General features: G+C 53.4%; 2 protein-coding genes across 2 annotated transcripts; one reads left to right on the forward strand and one right to left on the reverse strand.

Annotated features, from left to right (window-relative positions):
* The first annotated feature begins 4,679 nt into the window (after positions 1-4,679).
* CAV3 (caveolin 3) lies at positions 4,680-8,786 on the forward strand. Its single transcript, XM_009283682.2, has 2 exons — positions 4,680-4,885; positions 7,898-8,786. The coding sequence occupies exons 1-2, from the start codon at positions 4,772-4,774 to the stop codon at positions 8,237-8,239; spliced, it is 456 nt and encodes a 151-aa protein (XP_009281957.1). The 5' UTR covers positions 4,680-4,771; the 3' UTR covers positions 8,240-8,786.
* Positions 8,787-12,161: 3,375 nt separating this feature from the next.
* Positions 12,162-18,184, reverse strand: OXTR (oxytocin receptor). The gene is made up of 2 exons (XM_009283694.2): positions 17,168-18,184; positions 12,162-12,510 (listed from the first exon to the last, which is right to left on the reverse strand). The coding sequence occupies exons 1-2, from the start codon at positions 18,096-18,098 to the stop codon at positions 12,263-12,265; spliced, it is 1,179 nt and encodes a 392-aa protein (XP_009281969.1). The 5' UTR covers positions 18,099-18,184; the 3' UTR covers positions 12,162-12,262.
* Positions 18,185-18,636: the final 452 nt, after the last annotated feature.

Raw genomic sequence — 18,636 nt, forward strand, 5'->3', positions numbered from 1 at the left:
TCATTCATTTGCTTTCCTTGTTGCACACGCTAAACTGAGCTGAAGGATTCAAAGCGCTTGAGGTCAGGACTTATGCACTGAGTCATTCCTCCTGCTTTAATCTAAGACTTAATTTACCAGCCTCACTTTGTACCTGGGCTCTCCTCTCTAGAATCATAGAATCATAGAATCATAGAGGTTGGAAGAGACCTCTAAGATCATCGAGTCCAACCGTCAACCCAACACCACCATGCCCACTAAACCATGTCCCTAAGCGCCTCATCTACACGTCTTTTAAATACTTCCAGGGATGGGGACTCCACCACTTCCCTGGGCAGCCTGTTCCAATGTTTAACCACTCTTTCAGTAAAGACATTTTTCCTCACGTCCAATCTAAACCTCCCCTGGCACAACTTGAGGCCATTTCCTCTCGTCCTATCGCTTGTTCCTTGGGAGAAGAGACCGACCCCCACCTCGCTACAACCTCCTTTCAGGTGGTTGTAGAGAGTGATGAGGTCTCCCCTCAGCCTCCTTTTCTCCAGGCTGAACAACCCCAGTTCCCTCAGCCACTCCTCAGACTTGTTCTCCAGACCACATACCACATGCTCTCAAGAGGACTCGATAGCAAAAGCTCCCAATTTCTTCTCCTTTACTGTTCCTTCACTGCAATTCTGGTCTATTTATTTTCATAGGAGCTTTGATTTCTGTGAGTTTTATTTCTGCTTTATTCTTCTCTTCTTGAAATATATTTTTATGTATATATTTATATTTAAAACACCCAAGTGTCCTCCATGCATGCAGAAACACTCAATCTGCCCAGTCTTTTGCACAAGCCTGAATCCCCTTCCTCCATGCTCAGAGCTGGACAGATGTACAGACAAGGGCCAGCTGAGGGCAGATGCACTCAGGGACAAGACAACCAGCTGAAGCTTAGGACTTGCCTGGACCCTGGGTAGGCTGGTGCAAGAAAACCTCCACAAGGAGAAACCCCTGATTTGAAAGGAGGAATGCATTTGCTGTATGAAAGCTGGACTTTATATTGAAAGCCACGATGACTTTATTGCTGTGTAGCTGAAGTGTGTTGGTACTAGAAGGGCACTGCCAAGAAATTAAAGGCTGAGTCTCTTGCATGGCCAGGCTGGGAGAAGGTCTCCACAAGACAAGCCATGGCCAGCAATTTCTTTCAATGCATCTCTCATCTATATCCATCCCCAGGGGAGCATTAATATTTGCTAAAACTGCTATCATTTTACCATCTATACTTAGCAATTAAACTTCTGGTTGTCATTACTTACTAACAAACTAGTATTACTGTTAGGCCACTGTAGCCTCTGCACACCAGAAGCTTTTACATGCTGTCCCATTCACAGTCTTAAAGTACTCGGAAATAGATTTATTTATAGCATCTGCGGTGCAACAGAATATTCCCTCCTCTCTCTCATTGCTACTTGAGAGACTTACTAACTGCACATTAACCACTACACGAGTTCACATTTTCCTACTCCCACGCCTGGGACACCAAAGCCGGGTGCAGACAGCAAGGATCAGCCCAGCCCAAGCCTAAAGACAGCAAGTGATTCACACTGTTAGAAATCCCATATGAGAGGTGGGGCAGGGCCCAGCAAAACAGGGGCTAGCATGTGCTGCACCCCACGGCCACGCTGCCATCCCCCCCCCAGCCCTGGGGCTCGGGGCAGCCGGTCGACTCCCCCCAGACCACAGGGAGGGTAGGCCACCAAACCCTGCCTTCCCGGCATAAAGCCTTCCACACAGGACGGGGTGAGGAAAAAGCAGAGCTGCAGCAGAGCAAATACCTTGTGTCGCACTCCTCCATCACTGCCAGCAGCAGCTGTGCCTCCTAAATTCAGCACTGGTTCCCAGCCAAGCGAGCATTGCTCTTCCATCAGACAGTGGTTACTCACACACACCACCTCCGCTCACAGCCCCACTCACACCAGCGACGTGTTCCTTCAGCTCAGAGTAGGGGGAAAACAGCTTATTTTGCAAAAACACCCTTCACAATCTATCTTGAAGCATAGGTAACTTTGGTAAAAGCTCAGCCATCACAGCAGTGATGCTACAAAACTTTGTCAGAGAGGAATTCAGCCGAGACAGAGCAGGTCTGACCTTAAAGCTGGTGCCCAACGCTTTGGAGCATGGAGGAGTTTTGTGCTTGCAACACCAGCCCATGCGGGGTTTGGGCTCCTCCAGCTGCTGGGCAACCCCCCGTTTCCTAGAGAGGAGCCGGTGCCGGCACCATGGGCAGAGGGCCAGGTCACCAAAGCACAGGTCCGAAAGCCCAGCCAAAGGGCAGAGACCAGCAGGCAGCTTGTCTCAAGAGAGGCTCTGGGTGCTCCCAGACCCGAACAACTCTGGGCACATTTTACCACCTGCAGCAACTCACTGCCTCCCGGGTGTGTTTTAACACTGCAGCTGTGCTGCTCAGCTAACACTGCAGGAAGGCAAAGGAACAGGGCCAGACTGAGCCACACCACCAGTGAGAGATCCAGGGACTTGGAACTAGTGCTACTGAAGGATTTTTCCAGTGTCCTTTCACCCAGAGGAACACAGCCAGGACAGGGTCTCTGATAGGTACTCCTCTCCAGAAGCAACCTGCCCAGATTTAAACCTATGACCCCACACTCATAAACCTTCACAGAATTTGTCACTTCTCTATAGGTGCCTCCTTTACTTTTGCAAAACCCCATGGGTTTGCATCATTACTTTCCACCCCCAGTTCTGCCCTTTCTCTCCCTACAGAAGTAGTCGGGGAGGTCTCTGACAAGCTGCAGTCATCAGTTTTAGCCATGGATGTCACACCCCAAAGCATCACCACACCTGCTTTCACTAGAGCAGAAGTCCCAAGAAAAACAGTTTCCAGACTGAGGTACCACCCTGACTACAGCAAAAATACTGAAAAAACACCATGGGCAGCAGGAGTTAGAGGAGTCTGGCAGCCTTTGACCTGCAGTAACGCTCAGTCAGGCCCTCACCATCACAAGTTCTCTGGAAAAATGAATACACCCGAGAGACCTGCTACACCTCGGCCAAATGAAAGAACACAAACCCATTTTGCACTGTATTATATCAACTCAAAGGGCTGGAACAAAACCATTGCAGCGCTGAAAGCTCCAGGCACCAAGCCACATGGCTTTGATAAAGACGGCACTGCACAGGCACTGATGTTTTTGGAAGGCAGCAGTCTTTTGCAGTTAAAATACCTCCCCCCTGCCATGCCAGCCAAGCACATTAGCTTTGAAGTGGCCACCTCCACGCCCAGCAGTTGTGCAGACACCTCCAGGGCACTGATCCCCCCTCCTTAACAAGCCACACACCCTTTCCTCTCTATCCATTCCCTCTTTTGCTGCCTTGTGTCAGCACAAAAGGTGTGCAGACAGGCTGCCTGCATGAAGGAAGGGAAAAGCACGCGCCCAGAGCACCACCAGACTTGGGCCACCAGCAAGGCTCATTCGGGGGCTCCCGCCTGCTCCTCTCCTGCAAAGTGATGCAGGTGTCACTGCCAGGCTTTGCCAGAGGCAACATTTCATCTCTACAACAAAACCCAAAGCACTTCCCAGGCAGAGGTACCACACATCTTTGTCATTTCACACGTGAAACAGAAGGTAGAGAAACGGGGCTCAAGAACAGCCCAGAGACATGCTCATGAACACTTAACTTTAATGGGGGTTAATATGCAGTGACCCCCTCGAGAGGTTTTGCCTCCAAACGCTGCAGTGGGCTGTACCGACACACAGGGTTCACCAGGGCTAAGTCACAACCACCTGCTTTGTCACCCTCACAGCACAGCCAGTTGTCATCAAGGGCATCCCCAGCACTGAATGGAGAGACTTCAGAGCTGCTGTAAGGTAGCCTTTACCAAATGGACACACAATGGGAGAAGAGGTCAGTTATCCCAATACTACTTCAAATGAAAGTATCTATAAACAACTGATTTGACAGAAGCTTTGGGTGGGAAGTTTGTTTTTTTCACAAAACCATTAGTTTTAAACAAATTTTCAGTTTACAAAAACCAAGACAGCACTGAAGAGATTGATGAAGATTATCAAAATACAGCACAAGTTAAATAAATCTTCATTAATATGTAAATGTCACTGTGCCCAGTGTTCATGGAGGAGATATTCCAACCGTTATAGATCTGGATTTCATCGACTTTCTCTGTACGAAAAAGCTAGAATCAAAGGAATCCAAGCTGATACCATGAGCCTTCTTTTGGGCTCCTGGAGGGACCCTGAGGCTCGCTGGCCATCCCAGGACAATGTGGTTTCTCTGGGCAATATTTATAGATGCAATTCCCGTCTCCTCTGAGCCACTTCGTTTACAGATTCATAAACAACTATTTCCCTTGTAAACAACTATTTCTCTCAGACTCTCGAGGACTTTTGCTCCAATTTGGGTATCATTTCTCCCACACTGCCTCCCCTATGTGAGGAGAGAATCCCACCTGCACAGCTGGGCTGGAGGCTGCTCACCCACCCCCTGTGCCACCCTCGCCCCAGTTCAAGGGCCACCAGCCCCCCGCAGATGTGCCCCCCCCAGAGGTGACACCACAGGGGCTGTCCCCAGCAAAGCCCCTTTAAGGGACACTTCAGGGCAGCCGTGGGAGGCACGACATTAATTTTAGCCTGGAGCACTGCCAGGGGTGCAGGGCAGCTGCTGCAGGCGGCGGGGGGGACAGTGCCTCCACACCCTGCCCTCCCCCAGGTCCTCCCCCAGCAGAGCCCCAATTCCCAGCTCCGTGACCGTCCGCAGCCAAGCTGGCAGCAGAGCAGCCATGGCAGAGGAACAGACCGAGCTGGAGGAGAGGATCATCATCAAGGACCAGCACACCAAGGAGATCGACCTGGTGAACAGAGACCCAAAGCATATTAACGAGGACGTTGTAAAGGTAGGACTTTCTCAGCACTGGTTTTTTTAGAAGCATCACTGCCTCCTTAATGTAATCAGTATATTGCATTAAGTATTGTCACTCTGTATTTGGTTTCACCTCAGCCAGGGCTGTAAATCACTGGTATAGGCGCCTCAAGAAGCAGCATTATCTTGGGCTGCAGGGAGGTAACCTGCTGCAAGCCCCAACCCTGCTGCTGGGGCGTCCAGACTCCAGCTGGGTGGCTGTGTGCTGTGCATGGCTCCAATTAACACAATATTTCCCATTCCTTGAATGCACTCTCCAACTTCACGGGCTGTAGCTTGAAAATTTATGGAGACGCCCTCCTTCATACCAGTAAGTGGGGAGCCAAAAATAAAACAGGGTCAGCCCATATCACTGATTTAAAGGGAACCTTGGAAAAAGACTGCTAATCTTCAAGATCAGACAATCTGAGCACCAGAGCATTTAGATACGTGTTGTCCTATTTGGAAGAAGATTGCTTCTCCCACAGGGCAGCAGGAGGGTGCAGCAAGCCTCCTCTGTCTATTTTTGATCAAAAGGAGTTCTCAGTCTAGCTGAACAGGGAAGCATTTTCCCAAATGCTGACCACTGGAGCTTGGTTGCTCCAAGCTTTGTTAGCATTATGCTAAAGATAATTTTGGCCCAAAGGAGAACAGGAGGAGATGGAAGGGTTTTGTTAAAGCTGTATTGAGAGATCAAAGAGGGTGACATGCCAGAAGGGACAAAGCCTGCTCCCAAAGGCTTTGGAACAGGCCATGACCTTGATCATACTGGTGAAATGCAAGCTTGCATTTGTGCATTAAAACACTATCACAGCTAAAACCGTGGGCTGGTCAAATTAAAAGCCCCCCAGATGAGCTGTGACAGTGACAGCCATAGATGGGCACCCTTCCGGCACAGCGAGACGTGCCTGTGACAGCTGCCAGGCACCTCGGTATCTCAAGCACGTTCCCAGCAGTGCGTCCCACATCTGTGCCGCACCGTGCCAGCATGTCCCAACAGCCTTGGCCCAGGGCTTGGAAGTGCACCGGGCTATGGGCAGCACCACCCTGCCATCAGTCACGCTGCTGGGGTGGCAAGGACTGGGACAGCCTTCAGCCCAGCTCACCCCCAGTGCCAGGCAGCACTCCGGGGCACACCTACCTGCTCCCCAGCTTGGGGATATCATCAGCTACCACTGAGGGGTAATGCCAGCACCTTCCAGGCCATCCCTAACCCCTCACACCAGCCCCGTTCCCTGTCCCTTCTCCTGCCTTTTCCCACTCAGGGATCCCCAAACACCTGTAAGAGGATTTTCAAGCTCACCTGCTTACATGGCCACACTGCTACTTCATCAGCTTTAGAAGTTTTCAGAGTGTTCCTCTCACCTTAAAAACCGCACAGCCAATAAGGCTGGGGAGGGAGGTCAGAGCCAGCCCTGGGGCAGGGAGTACAACGCACCCCGCTGCCACTCACCAGCATCCCGAAGGGAAAGCCAAAGCCTCCCCACTCTCTAGTGCGCAGCAACACACTCAAAAACACCCTGGGCATTGAAGCATATAACGCTCTTAAAGCACAGCAGGTAGCGAGGCATCCAGCGGAGGGAGGCAGGAAAGCAGAGTGGTTTGCAGGCTGAAGGGTTCACATGGCCATAGATAAACCCATCCTGGGCGTTAAGGCACAGCAGGCAGAATTTGAGACCACATTACAGTAGTGGCACCAGCCACGGGACCTTTGCAGAGCTTTAAAAGCCTCCTCCCAGGCAAAGCAATAGAGCAGTACCTGCATTTGCCAGTCCCTGAACACTTTGGGGCCATGCCCAGACTCAGCTCAGGATTTGGCCTCTCCACCTCCACCGCTCCTCTAGACCCACTCTTCTGGTGCACTGTTAGCAACAGAAGCAGCAAGGCAGAGACTCTTCTTTTATAGCCTGCTGCTCCCTTCATTAATTGATCCCCTGATTAGCTCATCAGGCACTCAGGCAGCTGTGCAGTGACCTGCTGCTCGGTTCCCAGCCCACCTGGGCAGCAGGGCTTTCCCGGGAGCTGCTGACAGGAGCTCCAGGACCAGCTAACCTGGCTGCTGATTCCTAGTCTGTGTCAATATTCCACTCCGGGAAATTAAAGACAACGCAGAATGATTTTATGATCAAAGTGCTTCCAAAACCAGAATGAATATTGCAATTTAACATAAATTTACAAACAGACACATTAGCTTCCCAAGGAAAGGCCATGCTATTTTTCAAGACAAATGGCTTGGCTCACATATTCCCTAGAAATGAGTTACACCACAATGAGATCGCTAGGCATAGTTCAGAGGGTTTTAAGAATATTTGTCATTCAGAGACACTCCCAATGCCTGCACATAACAGCACTATCCCTGTAAGGGCATGGCTGAGCTGATCTCTCTCCCTCTTCAGACAGAATGCAGGCAGACAGAATTGGGCACCTTGTCTTCACATATATAAATAAATAAATCGTAAATCAAGAGGGCTGTTGGATTTTTATTAGCACAAACCACCTTCTTGCCGGGCAGGCAGCCCATGTCCCTGCATGCTAAAAAAGGGCAGAACGGGCTCTTGCCTCCTCCGGAGTAAACACTCCCACGCACAGCTCCTGTTCCGAGGGCTCGTGCCTGGCCCCAGCACCTGGAAGCACCGTCCACAGCTCAGGGTTTGGGACCAGGGAATGTGTCCCGAGGCGGCCAAGCCTGGGTTTTTGTGCCATGGGTTAAGCCTGCGTGCCATGCTGCCCACGGGCTGAAGCCAGGCAGTGCCAGGCAGTGCCGGGAGCCCTGCGCCATCTCCTGCTTGCACCTCTGCAAGGGCAGGGGCTCTCCTGCTGCACCACAGGGTTCATCCTTGCTCAGCGGGGTGCAGGGGATCCGTGTGTGTCCCCCAGCACAGCCCTGGCTCTCCCCAGCCCCCCCTATTCGGGCTCTCCTCTCGCGTTGCAGCGGATCCTCGTCCTTGCACTGGAGCCCTTGCTAACTCCCCCGCAGCCCCCCTACCTCCGTCTTCTCTCCCCCCAGGTGGATTTTGAGGATGTGATAGCTGAGCCTGTGGGAACATACAGCTTTGACGGCGTCTGGAAAACCAGCTACACCACCTTCACCGTCAGCAAGTACTGGTGCTACCGGCTGCTCTCTGCCATCCTGGGAATCCCCCTGGCAGTCGTCTGGGGCTTCCTCTTTGCCCTCATCTCCTTCTGTCACATCTGGGCAGTGGTGCCCTGCATCAAGAGCTACCTGATAGAGATCCAGTGTGTCAGCCGAATCTACTCCCTCTGCATCCACACCTTCTGCGACCCGCTCTTTGAGGCACTCTCCAAGATCTGCAGCAACATCAGAGTTGCTCTCCGGAAGGAGATCTAGGTCCCTACAGCCGCCCCAACCAGCCCGCACACAACCACCCCTCTGCACAGGTTTCCCTGGCTCCTGCAGCATGCCCTGCCCTCTGGCACACAGACACCCGTGCCCAGGGACCTGCGCAGTGCAGCAGGGCCCCGCGGCAGAGCTGGCTGTCGGGGATGCTCCCTGCAGATGGAGGCATGCTGGGCTGCTCCTTACTCCATCCCAAAGCCAGCAGCTTTAGGAGAAAAGAAGCCCATCGAGGCTCAGTGAGCAGCCCAGGGAGAGCCCTCTGCTCTCCAGGACGCCCCGGCATCATGCCCTGCTCCTGCAGGAGGGACCGCAGCATCTCCTGGACCACAGCTCTGGGCCAGGACCTGCAGCTGCAGAGCAAGAAGCAAGGGTGCAGAGATGCTGCTGGACAACAGACCAAACCCTGCCTGCTTCTCCATCCCTTCGGTCTAGCATGACACTAAGAGAAATACTTGCATATGAATTATTATTTGCTGCAAATAATTGTTGTTGTGGAAGCTTCTGTATTAAATCACACTGCACAAAAGTTTTGTGGATAGAATAGTGAAAACAAACTTTTATTTTCATGTGTCTCTGCATTTCAGCAAAGCTTTGAAATCCAGATCAATTAGTGCATGAAAAGTTGTGTCTGCCTCCTGGGAGTATGTGCTGGGCCTGGGCCACCAGCAATTGCAAAACCACTTGTGGCAGCGTGACACTCACTATTTAATTATGGGACATCGTTATGGGTTGTGGTCAGGATTCAACGGGCAGTACAGTACAGGTGGGCAGCTGTCCTGTGCGTCGCCCGTGAGTGCGCTGGGGCTGCAGAGAGGGCAGCTGGGCCGCGTCGCCCGTGAGCGCGCTGGGGCTGCAGAGAGGGCAGCTGGGCAGCACCATGGGGAGTAACGATAACAACTGGCCTTTGATAATATTGCTTGAGAAATGACAAGCTTGGCTTTAAGTAAAGCTTTGGCTTGTTTCTCAAGGACAATATTTACTACGTGCTTGCTTGTTTGATGCTGGGTAAGCTCTAGCCTACAGCAATGCATTTATCTTACGCGGCGAGGGCTGTCCCTCTGCTCCTGCTTTAGCTGCCGTCCCGGCGCTGGAGGAGACCTGCATCCGACACGCTGCCTTGTGCCTTTCCCTCCAGCCGGTCCCCCTCCCACAGCATCCCCCAGGGCTCACCCAGATGTGCCTGCGGGAGCAGAGGAAGGAGCCTCCTCCGGGACACTGCCTGCTCCCAGCCGCTCCGGCTCCAGTGAAAACACAGGGACGAGGGGAAAAATGTCCAGTTGGGAGCTCTTTCCTCCTCTGTATTGTCAATTAATTTGTTTAGTCTATCTTCCATGAAGCCGTACTTTAACTTTGAGGCACTTAAATGCTTTTTTGGCTCTGACCTTAAGTGCTTTGCTGAATCAGGGCCCAGGAGGTCTCGTCATTGAGAGGTTATTCTCAGTTGTATTCATGTGCTTTTTTCCCTTGGCTTCCAACAAAGACTTGGAGCCAAAGTCTCTTCTAGTGCCATGCTGAGGACAAGAAAGAGACAGATTTTCTACTGGTGCTCTTCCAATGGCTTGGGATTGTGGACTTCCATTATCCCATAGCAATATAGCACCCATGCTCTAGCAACACCGGGCCTAGAGATGGATGGAGTGATACAAAAAATAAAAAAAGATATTTAGATATTTGTAGGGGGAAAAAAGTCTCCAAAAACACTTTATCATGAGCATTTTTTAAAGCTTTTTGTGGGAATAAAAATAATTTAAAACAATACTGTGATTATATTCTTTTTAATTTTTTTTTTGTTCTAGTAGTTCACAGCCTGAACCCAAAAAACCTCCAAAATTCTGATCTCCCCACCGCAGTGATCTATGTGCTCCCCGCACATGGAGCACAGGCCGCTCACGCGTCAGCACCTCTACTTTGCTTTTGACCCTTATGAAAAGTTTTTCGGCAGTGTGTTTGATATCCTTCCACAGTGACAAACCTGGAGCTCCTCTCCCCGTCCCCCGTCTCGCCGCAGCCTGGGGACAGCGCAGGAACTTGGCCATGGGCTGCAGCATCACCCCCCCACACGTGGGGGCACGGCCCCGCCTGCCTGCCCACGTAGCCACAGCCAGTAATTGCAGCCAAGGCTGGCAAGGCAATGCCCTGCCTCTCCCAAAGCTTCCTCCTTGCCCTCCGCATCAGTCCTGGTAAAATCCATCGCCACATTGCGCTTCCTTCCTGGCAGACAGAGGATGCGCCAAGTCCCCGGGTTCACGATGAAACGGGACACCCTCCCTCCTTGTTTTGTGCAGGAGCTTATTACTGCCAAGGCGAAAGAAGGTGAACGTGGGAGGAAAATGCTATGTGCTTTCCTAAGGATTTAAACCAGTCTGGTAAAATATGCTGAGACTGAATCTGCTGGGTCGTGTTCAGCAAATGTGCTGAGAGCTCACTTGAAGCTACTACAAAAAAAGTAAAAGGAATGCCAGGACGTGAAAGGTGAAAATGTACCTGTTGATGACAGTGAAAAAATAAAGTACACATTTAAATGCATTTTTCATATTCATTCCCAACACATAAGGCCAAATCACATTACCCTTTGACTGCATGCAGGTCTTGCTTCTGCACATCCCCGCCCGGCTGCAGATCCGGGAGGCGGCGTGAGCAAAGGCAGGACCGTCCGTCTGCAGTCGCTGGATCCCACTGCCACCCAGTTCACGGGAAAGCTCCCGCTGCCTTCAGCCAGAGCTGCACTTCACCCCAGCTGTCCCACCCGCCAAAGGCTGTGTCACAGCTAGCTTCATGCTATGGAATAAAGTGCTGTGCAGATCTTAAGTGCTTGGTGCGGTACTCTATAAACAAAAGCTTTGTTACACTTGAGTATACTTGAGTCTTGTGTTTAAAGTGTTGTTTCCCATCCGTTTCCTTCATTTTCTTAGTTGAGTGCTCCTTCTGCACTTCCCCTCCCGCTTTCCATCAAGACACAATCAGAAAACTTTATTTACAGGTATTTCTTAACAGTAAAAAATCCATGCCATAAGCATGACCTTGTGCATTACAGAGCAAGAAAATTGCATTGGTGTAAAAGACTAAATGCGATCTGCAGTAAACCCAAAGCAAAAGCTTGGCCTTGGGGGACTCACCAGGAGTTTTTCCATTAAACTCCATGGAGTCCAGCTGTAATCCCACATGCCTGCCTTCGGAGAAGCTTTTGAGCACAGTCAGCAAATGTGTTATTGCACAGATCCCCTGACCCTGCAGTCGTGTCCGCTCCCCTGGCTCCTGCTGACCTGTGTGCGCCGCCTCACACAGCACACGGAGCAGAGTTGGGGGGGGGTTAGGGACACCCAGGCATTAGTGTTGCCCCCCAGGAGGCTTGTCCCCAGCCCTGTCCCCGCTGCTCCTCCCAGCTCGTGGCAGCAGGACTGCCCTGCTCTGTACTGGCAGTGCCACCGGCAGGCCCGGGCTGGGGGAAGCAGGGCTGGCACCGTGCAGGGATGCAGGGATGGGGCTGCCTCTGCCCCACAGCGCTTCAAGCGAAGCAAGTGCACCCATGTCGAGAGAGCAGTGCCCGCGGCTCTGCCCCAGCCAGGCGCTGCCATCCCACGGGATTCCTGCTGCAGGCAGTGGTGGGGCCGGGTGCCTGATGCCCGCGTGCCCGGCATGGCACCTATCACCCTGTGCTGCAGCCCCTTGCATCCGACGGGGATGTAGCACACCTGCCTCAGCAGCGCGGGATTGTTCGGGGCAAAAACTACCCCTCCCGGTGGTATCTAAAAGCCACCAATGTCAGTGGTTTGGGGGCTCAGAAGCAGGTTCCTGGCATCCAGTCCCAGGCAGCACTGAAACCTGGACCACAGAAGTCCTGCCCCCACTCCCGCCTCAGTTAAATAATGACCGCTGTACATGCTTACACGCGCACAGACATATATACACATATTTATATAGAAACCCCTTGCTTGTCTGAATTCCAGCTTTTCACAGGGAAGCGCTGGAGGCGGGCAGCACGGCGGCGGAGCAAGGTCCCAGCCGGCGATGCCCTCATGTCATGGATGGATGCATGAAGCTCCTCTGGCTCGTGCTCTTGCAGCTGAGGACGAAGGAGGAGGAGTTGCTCTTCTTGCTGACGCTCAGGTCGCACGCCGGCCGCGACTTCAGGTAGTGCGTGGAGCAGCAGAGGAAGCGCCGCATCAGGTCGTGGAAGAGGTGCCCCGTGTACAGCATGTAGATCCAGGGGTTGCAGCAGCTGTTGAGGCTGGCCAGGAGCATGGCAATGATGAAGGGGGAGGCTGAAAGGCAGAAAGCACAGCAGTGTCAGGGCACAGTGCGGGCGGCAACAACCACTACCCTTGGGGGGGCGGGCACCAGGCACACGCTGAGGCGGGCGCTGCCGAGAGCCCCCGAGCTCTGCCAGCACCGTGACGCCTCCTCCCACGCCAGAGACGGGCTGCCCTGCCTGCAGGAACACCACAGTCAGTACATCAGTAAAGAAGAGCTGGCGAATAAAAAGGGGGGAAGCAAGTCTGGGTTTAAGCAACTTGTTTTTAGGGGTTTTTTTCCCCCAGAAGAGCTGTGTTTCCCCTGCTCAGTTCCTGCACTGATGCCTGCTCAGCGTTACCCTAGAAATGCCTTGGGAAGAAGCAGAGCTGCCCCCATCATCATCTGCACAATTTGCCTTTATCGTGCCCATAGCAAGGAGGAGGGAGCGTGGCCTCTTGGAGTTGCCATGGCAAAGAGCATGACCAGGAACAAAAAGAGCTGGGTGGCTCGTTTTTCCCCACCAGCAGCCAATTTGGGGCTGACTAGCAGCGTTCATCTACTAAGGCCATGGGGAAGCCATGCTCCCCCCCTGGCCCCAGGGTGTCCCCTGCTCCTGGGCTGTCCCCACCACCAACACACAGCCGACAGGACAGTGCCCACCAGCCCGGCCCCATCCATGCCTCTTTGCTCGGCACTCTCCCAGCCCCAGGAAACAGTGGCATTTTTCTTCCTCTGGATTGATTTTCTCCTGTGACGCTCTGCCAGGGGAAACGGCGGCCATTCCCGTCTCAGTAAGGAAGCCCGGGAGCCTGGCAATGGCTCCTGGCTGCAAGTGTGCGCTCTGCCGGGGAAACGGCGGCCATTCCCGTCTCAGTAAGGAAGCCCGGGAGCCTGGCAATGGCTCCTGGCTGCAAGTGTGGCGTTAGGGACAGGAGGCGATGGTGGCGGCACGGTGCCAGGAAGTCAAGTCTCTGGCTGCTGTTCTCCATTCCCAGAGTACAAAGTACCCGACTGTCCCACCTGAGAGGTCAGACCGGCGCCTTCTGGTGAGAAAGGGGACGGTGGGACTCGCACCCACCACGGCAGCCGGCCCTGGCCGAGCCGGGACAAGGAGGGGCAGCCCTGGCCTCCCACGGGGCAGCATCTCCATGAAGAGGCTGTGGGCAGGGACAGAGCCTTTATTCTGCTCCCCGTGTTTTCAGTCCATCTTCTCGTCTCCTTGTGCTCTCAGGGCACATGCCTGCAGTAAGGATGCATGCTTGGGTTTGGCTGTTTCTGGTCCCTTTCTGCCTCTGCAAAAATCCACTCACAGTTTTTAAACTAGAAAAGAAGTGTGAATAATGAATACTAGTTTCCAAAGTCACCTTTAACCAACTCATGCATAATTCCTGCTCTAGTGATGTCTGATCCAACTGCTTTTAATTTCAAGCATACGCTAAAAGAAATCCTTGGGGAACGGCTTACAAGTCCTACACACAAGACCTGAAATACATCATAACATTTCTATCCACTTAAAGAAATCCAGCCATGGCTGACTCAGCTCTTCTTTCTCTGCAGGAGATAAATTGAATTTCATGGAGCTTACTGCAGGGCAGGTCTTAAGGATGGATCTCTCCCCTCCCCGGCAGGACTGCCAGAGACCCCCGAGAAGTGCTGCAAAGAGCAAGATCTGCCCCTCACAGATGTTCCCTTTCCCCAGGCTCCGAACATCCCTCTGCACCAGGGTTGGGGATATTGCGCTGTCAGGAGGGATCGGCAGAGGCAGGAGGCTGTGCCTGGGGAAGGGCTGCAGGACCTCTGCTGCAAACACTGCTACAGAAGTGAAATGAAATGAGAACTGTTCACTAATTCCCACATACAGATAGATGCTGTCACTCACAGCCCACATTTCAGGGCACCAGCTCCCAAGATTAAGGGACCAATATAACAGAGTTACACTGCTTCACAGCCTCGCTATTATCTTCACAGATGCTTTAAGCCAACTTTGACTCAAAGCTCAAAATGCCACATATAAATTATCTGTAAGGTGTGTGCGGCAGAAACCTCATTTAAACTAATGTTTTGTGAAGGATCCCTGCCTCCACAGCTCGCTATTATCTTCACAGATGCTTTAAGCCAACTTTGACTCAAAGCTCAAAATGCCACATATAAATTATCTGTAAGGTGTGTGCGGCAGAAACCTCATTTAAACTAATGTTTTGTGAAGGATCCCTGGTACTTAAGCCAACACCTGAATCATAACCTATAGCTCCAACCCACACTTACAGAGGCTGTAGGTTTGCATGGCCAGCAAAGGTGGGGATCACCGCTGCCTGGCCCGGGTACATGATACCTCGTTGACACCCCCAGCCCCTCCGACGGCAGACCAAGCGCTGTGCATCCCTCTGCTAACGCCCAAGATCTGCATCTCACCACACTCCGGGATGCAATGCACGGGCAGAGAACTGCAGGGTGCCTGCTCAGGATTCATTAGGATTCAAGTAGGTATAAACAGACTTTCCCTTGCCAGGGAACACTCTTTACGACATCCTATGGGGAGAAAACCAAACATTTTCTTAAGCAGGTGACCCTCCATCACACAGCCTTTGTGATCTGCTTATCACCTCCTGGGGTGCAGCCCATCAGTGTTGCAGCCGTGACAGGGCCCTGCTGCTGCCAGGCTGCACAGCCAGCACCCTGCCCGCCTGCTTCTCTTCCTTCTCTGATATTACGCCCATGCAGACTGCAAAGCCTGCAAGATGAGAAACAGCCAAATTCCCTTTCTGCTGCGGGGTACACCTCTGCCAGGTGCCCCACGATGCTGCCCAGCCAAGGCAGCCCAAGCCTCCGTGCAAAGGAAAAGAAATCTGGGACGCAGGGCAACAGTGTCAGGAACACAGCAGGCAAAGCCCATTTCTTCTGCAGAGAGGTCTGACCCCGCCACCCCTCTCGTGTCCCTGGGCAGCCAGCGAGGAGGAGGATGGACCTGCGAGGAAGGGCTGGGATCTCCCAGCATTCGCTATCCGCAATAGTCCGCCCGAGGCTTTTCCTCCCTGTGCCATGAAAGCCTCCAGCAAATGCTCTGGCAAAACTCCCACCCTTTACTGCAGACACGGGCTCCTGAGGAAATGTGAAGGAAAGGGGAGTTTGCTACAACTCAGCAAGGCTGGAGCTTCCCTCGTTCCCTAAAAGTAAAGCAAAGCAGAAAAGGAAAGGCATCTCAGGGCCAATTGCACAGGGCGAGCAAGGGAAAGCTTCCTGGAGCAGCAGGCAGGGTGCGATCTGTGAACACTCCGGCCATCCCCCCGCTCCTCGCCGCAGGAATCAGCAGAGCGACAGAGGTTTGTTTGCCAATGAGTCAGGTGGAAGCCCTTGAGATTGCAGATTTGAAATATAGCAAAAAGGAGAGACGCTGCTTCATCCCAGGACGTATCTAAAAACTAGAAGTTTTAACCAGCCTAAATCAGGTGGAAAACCAAGAGACGGCTGCCTGGAGCACCTAGGGAGGTTCAAAAAGCTGTGCTTCACTTCTCCACCTGAAATAAAAGAAGCAGAGAGAAGCAAGCAATAAAGGCAAGTTAGGATAGCTGGAGCCAGGCTACCAGCTTCAGTTTATGGGAGAACAGATGTGCACGGGCTGCAGGAGACATCAGGTTTTCCACAGAGCAATGTATAGCTGGAATAGAGTTAAAGAAGGGATAAGAGTGCACGATGTAAGCGAGCCGTGCCCTCCACTGCGAAGCCCTTGCCACGGCGGGGCTGCCGGGGGAGCCGGGAGGGAGCCGCAGCTCCTCATCGGTCTTCGACGTCCCCAGACTCAGCATTTCTGTTGAGTTGGGTCAGTCTGTCCAAGGAGGAGTTGTCCCTGGATGCACTTTTTCGTCCTTTCTCCCACCTCACAAACTTGTGCAGAGTTTTTCTTTTAAGCTTTCCCAGCCGGTTCTCCCTGAGGGTGCAGAGGGACCATCGGCCACCTCCGCCCAGGGACAGCACAGACTTGCACAGCTACAAGCATGCGAGACCAAGGAGGGTAATATATTTTACTCTGTCTGCAACCGTAGTGATGACAGGAGCAGCCACCGCCAAGTATAAAAAACAGCAAATCAGTGACACCACGTCCTTTAGGAAAAGCCTTTGCTCATCAATCAGTGGCTTTCTGCAGGAACCGTGCTCCAGTCAGAGATAAAACAGCAGCACAGTCCCAGGGTGGATGGAAACGGGAGGAGAGGGAAAAGAGGGCAAAAGAGTAGAAAGCAAAGAAGTCAGTGAGGACAAAATGATACAGCAAAAGAAACGAAGTCAGGCACTAATGCTGCACAGTTTTCTCATGCGGCCAGCGCGGGGCTGAGCATGGGGCAGCTCTTGGCATGCCCCAGCACCCACGGTTGGCAATCAAACCACTGGGGAACCCAGAGCGGCTCGCACACCCGGGGACAGTGAAAACCTCCGGAGCCACCATCCACACATCCCAACCCCTGAGTTATGGTGGCCCTGAACTTGCCGGGGGCTAAGCTAGCCCTCGCCTGCACCAGGGAAGCTCAGGCACAGCCACTGCTGCCTATTGGGTGTTTTTTCCATGTTCAAGATGCGGCTCGGAGCAGTTTCTGGCTGTCGCTCGCAGCCCACGGGTCTGCTGTCGGTGTCCCTGCAGTCGCTGAGCTAAGCAGTCCATGCAAACGTAGGGCTATGGGAGGGGAGAGGACATACCTTCCTGTGGAGCGTTCGTGTCCCACACAGACCACATCTGCACAAAGAAAAAGGGAGTCCAGCACACTATGAAAGCTAACACTATGATGAAGGTCATTTTGACTGTCCGGATCTTGGCTTTGGAGATGAGCCTGGTGCTGCTGACCCTGGCAAACGCCATCCCGCTGCTGGAGCTAGAGCTCAGACCTGCGTTGGGCCCGTGAGCCGTCTTAAGCTTCACGTTCTGCCAGATTTTGAAGCTGATTAAGCCATAGCAGATGCTCAGCATCAACACGGGGATGATGTAGACCATGAGGGTTATCCAGGTGACATAGGCTTTAGGTCCCCAGGGCTGGATGAAATCTGCCCAACAGTCGTAAACTCCATTTCCCACATCCCTCAGAGAAAATATGTGGATCTGAGGGATGCTGACCAGCAGGCACAGCAGCCAAGTGAGGAGGACAGAGACCCGGTCCGCTCTCCTGTGCAGAGACCTCAGCGGCTGACAGATTGCCAAGCACCGGTCCAGGGACATCAGCAAGAGCATGTAGGTGGAAGCAAACATCCCCACTACCTGCAAGTACTTGATCAACCGGCAAAGGAAATCTGGCCCATAAAACCTGAAGGTGATGTCCCAGATGAGCTGGGGCAGTACCTGGAAGATGGCCACCACCAGGTCAGCGATGCTTAAGTGCTTCATGAAGAAGTACATGCGGGAGTGCTTCTGCCGAGTGGTGTGGATGGCCAGCAGCACGCACAGGTTGCCGGTCAGGGCGAGGAACAGGATGAGGCAGAGGACCATCACCTCCACCTTGGCCATGTCCTCGTTCCTCTTCAGGGGGTCCGTGGTGCTGTTCCTCCCGGAGGTCTGGTTCTCCAGGCAGAGGCTGCCGTTCCCCAGAGAGCTGTTGATCGTCCATACGCTGCTCCCCGCAAAGTACAACTTCTCCATGGCCAGCTCCGTCCCACATAGAGCCTGGTAGCAGAGAGGGCGGGTGGCAGATCCTCTGCGAACGCGTCCCCGTTTGAGGCAGCCGTGTCCCCGCTACGGCTCTCCTCTCCCGGCGCTCACCTCCCCGGGCTGTGCCGCTCCGTCCCTGCCTTCCGCCGAGAGGCAGCCTGGCCGTCCCTGTCCCCGTCCCCGTCCCCGGGGCTGGAGGGCTCTCCGGCGGCTCCACCCTGTCCCCTCCCAGGGCACCCGACGTTTCCGCAGGCTCCTGCCCCCAGACAAAACCAAAGCGCAGGAGGAGGATTAGGGGAAAGGGCCGGCAGAGAGACGCGGTGTCCCCGTCCCGGCCCTCCCAGAGCTGCTGTACCCCAAACCCCGTTTCAGCATCTTCTCCCCGTGCCCTTCCCAGCTCGGGAGAGCGGCCGGCTCACCCACCCGCGGGGGGCATCCCTGCCGCCCCGCTCCCACCCGCGACGGGGTCGCGGGAAACAGCCCGGCGCCGGGTCCCGGGCAGGTCCCCGGAGCAGCGCCGGGGTCCCGC

The sequence above is a fragment of the Aptenodytes forsteri genome, unplaced genomic scaffold (assembly GCF_000699145.1).
Source record: "Aptenodytes forsteri isolate BGI_AS27 unplaced genomic scaffold, ASM69914v1 Scaffold267, whole genome shotgun sequence".
Lineage (NCBI taxonomy): Eukaryota > Metazoa > Chordata > Aves > Sphenisciformes > Spheniscidae > Aptenodytes > Aptenodytes forsteri.

Excerpts from the sequence above, each read along its gene's own strand:
- CAV3 (XM_009283682.2), top strand. The coding sequence starts at position 4,772 with ATGGCAGAGGAACAGACCGAGCTGGAGGAGAGGATCATCATCAAGGAC. Across the intron at positions 4,886-7,897 it reads TTAACGAGGACGTTGTAAAG|GTGGATTTTGAGGATGTGAT; the intron begins GTAGGACTTTCT and ends CTCTCCCCCCAG.
- OXTR (XM_009283694.2), bottom strand. The coding sequence starts at position 18,098 with ATGGAGAAGTTGTACTTTGCGGGGAGCAGCGTATGGACGATCAACAGC. Across the intron at positions 12,511-17,167 it reads CACGAACGCTCCACAGGAAG|CCTCCCCCTTCATCATTGCC; the intron begins GTATGTCCTCTC and ends TCTGCCTTTCAG.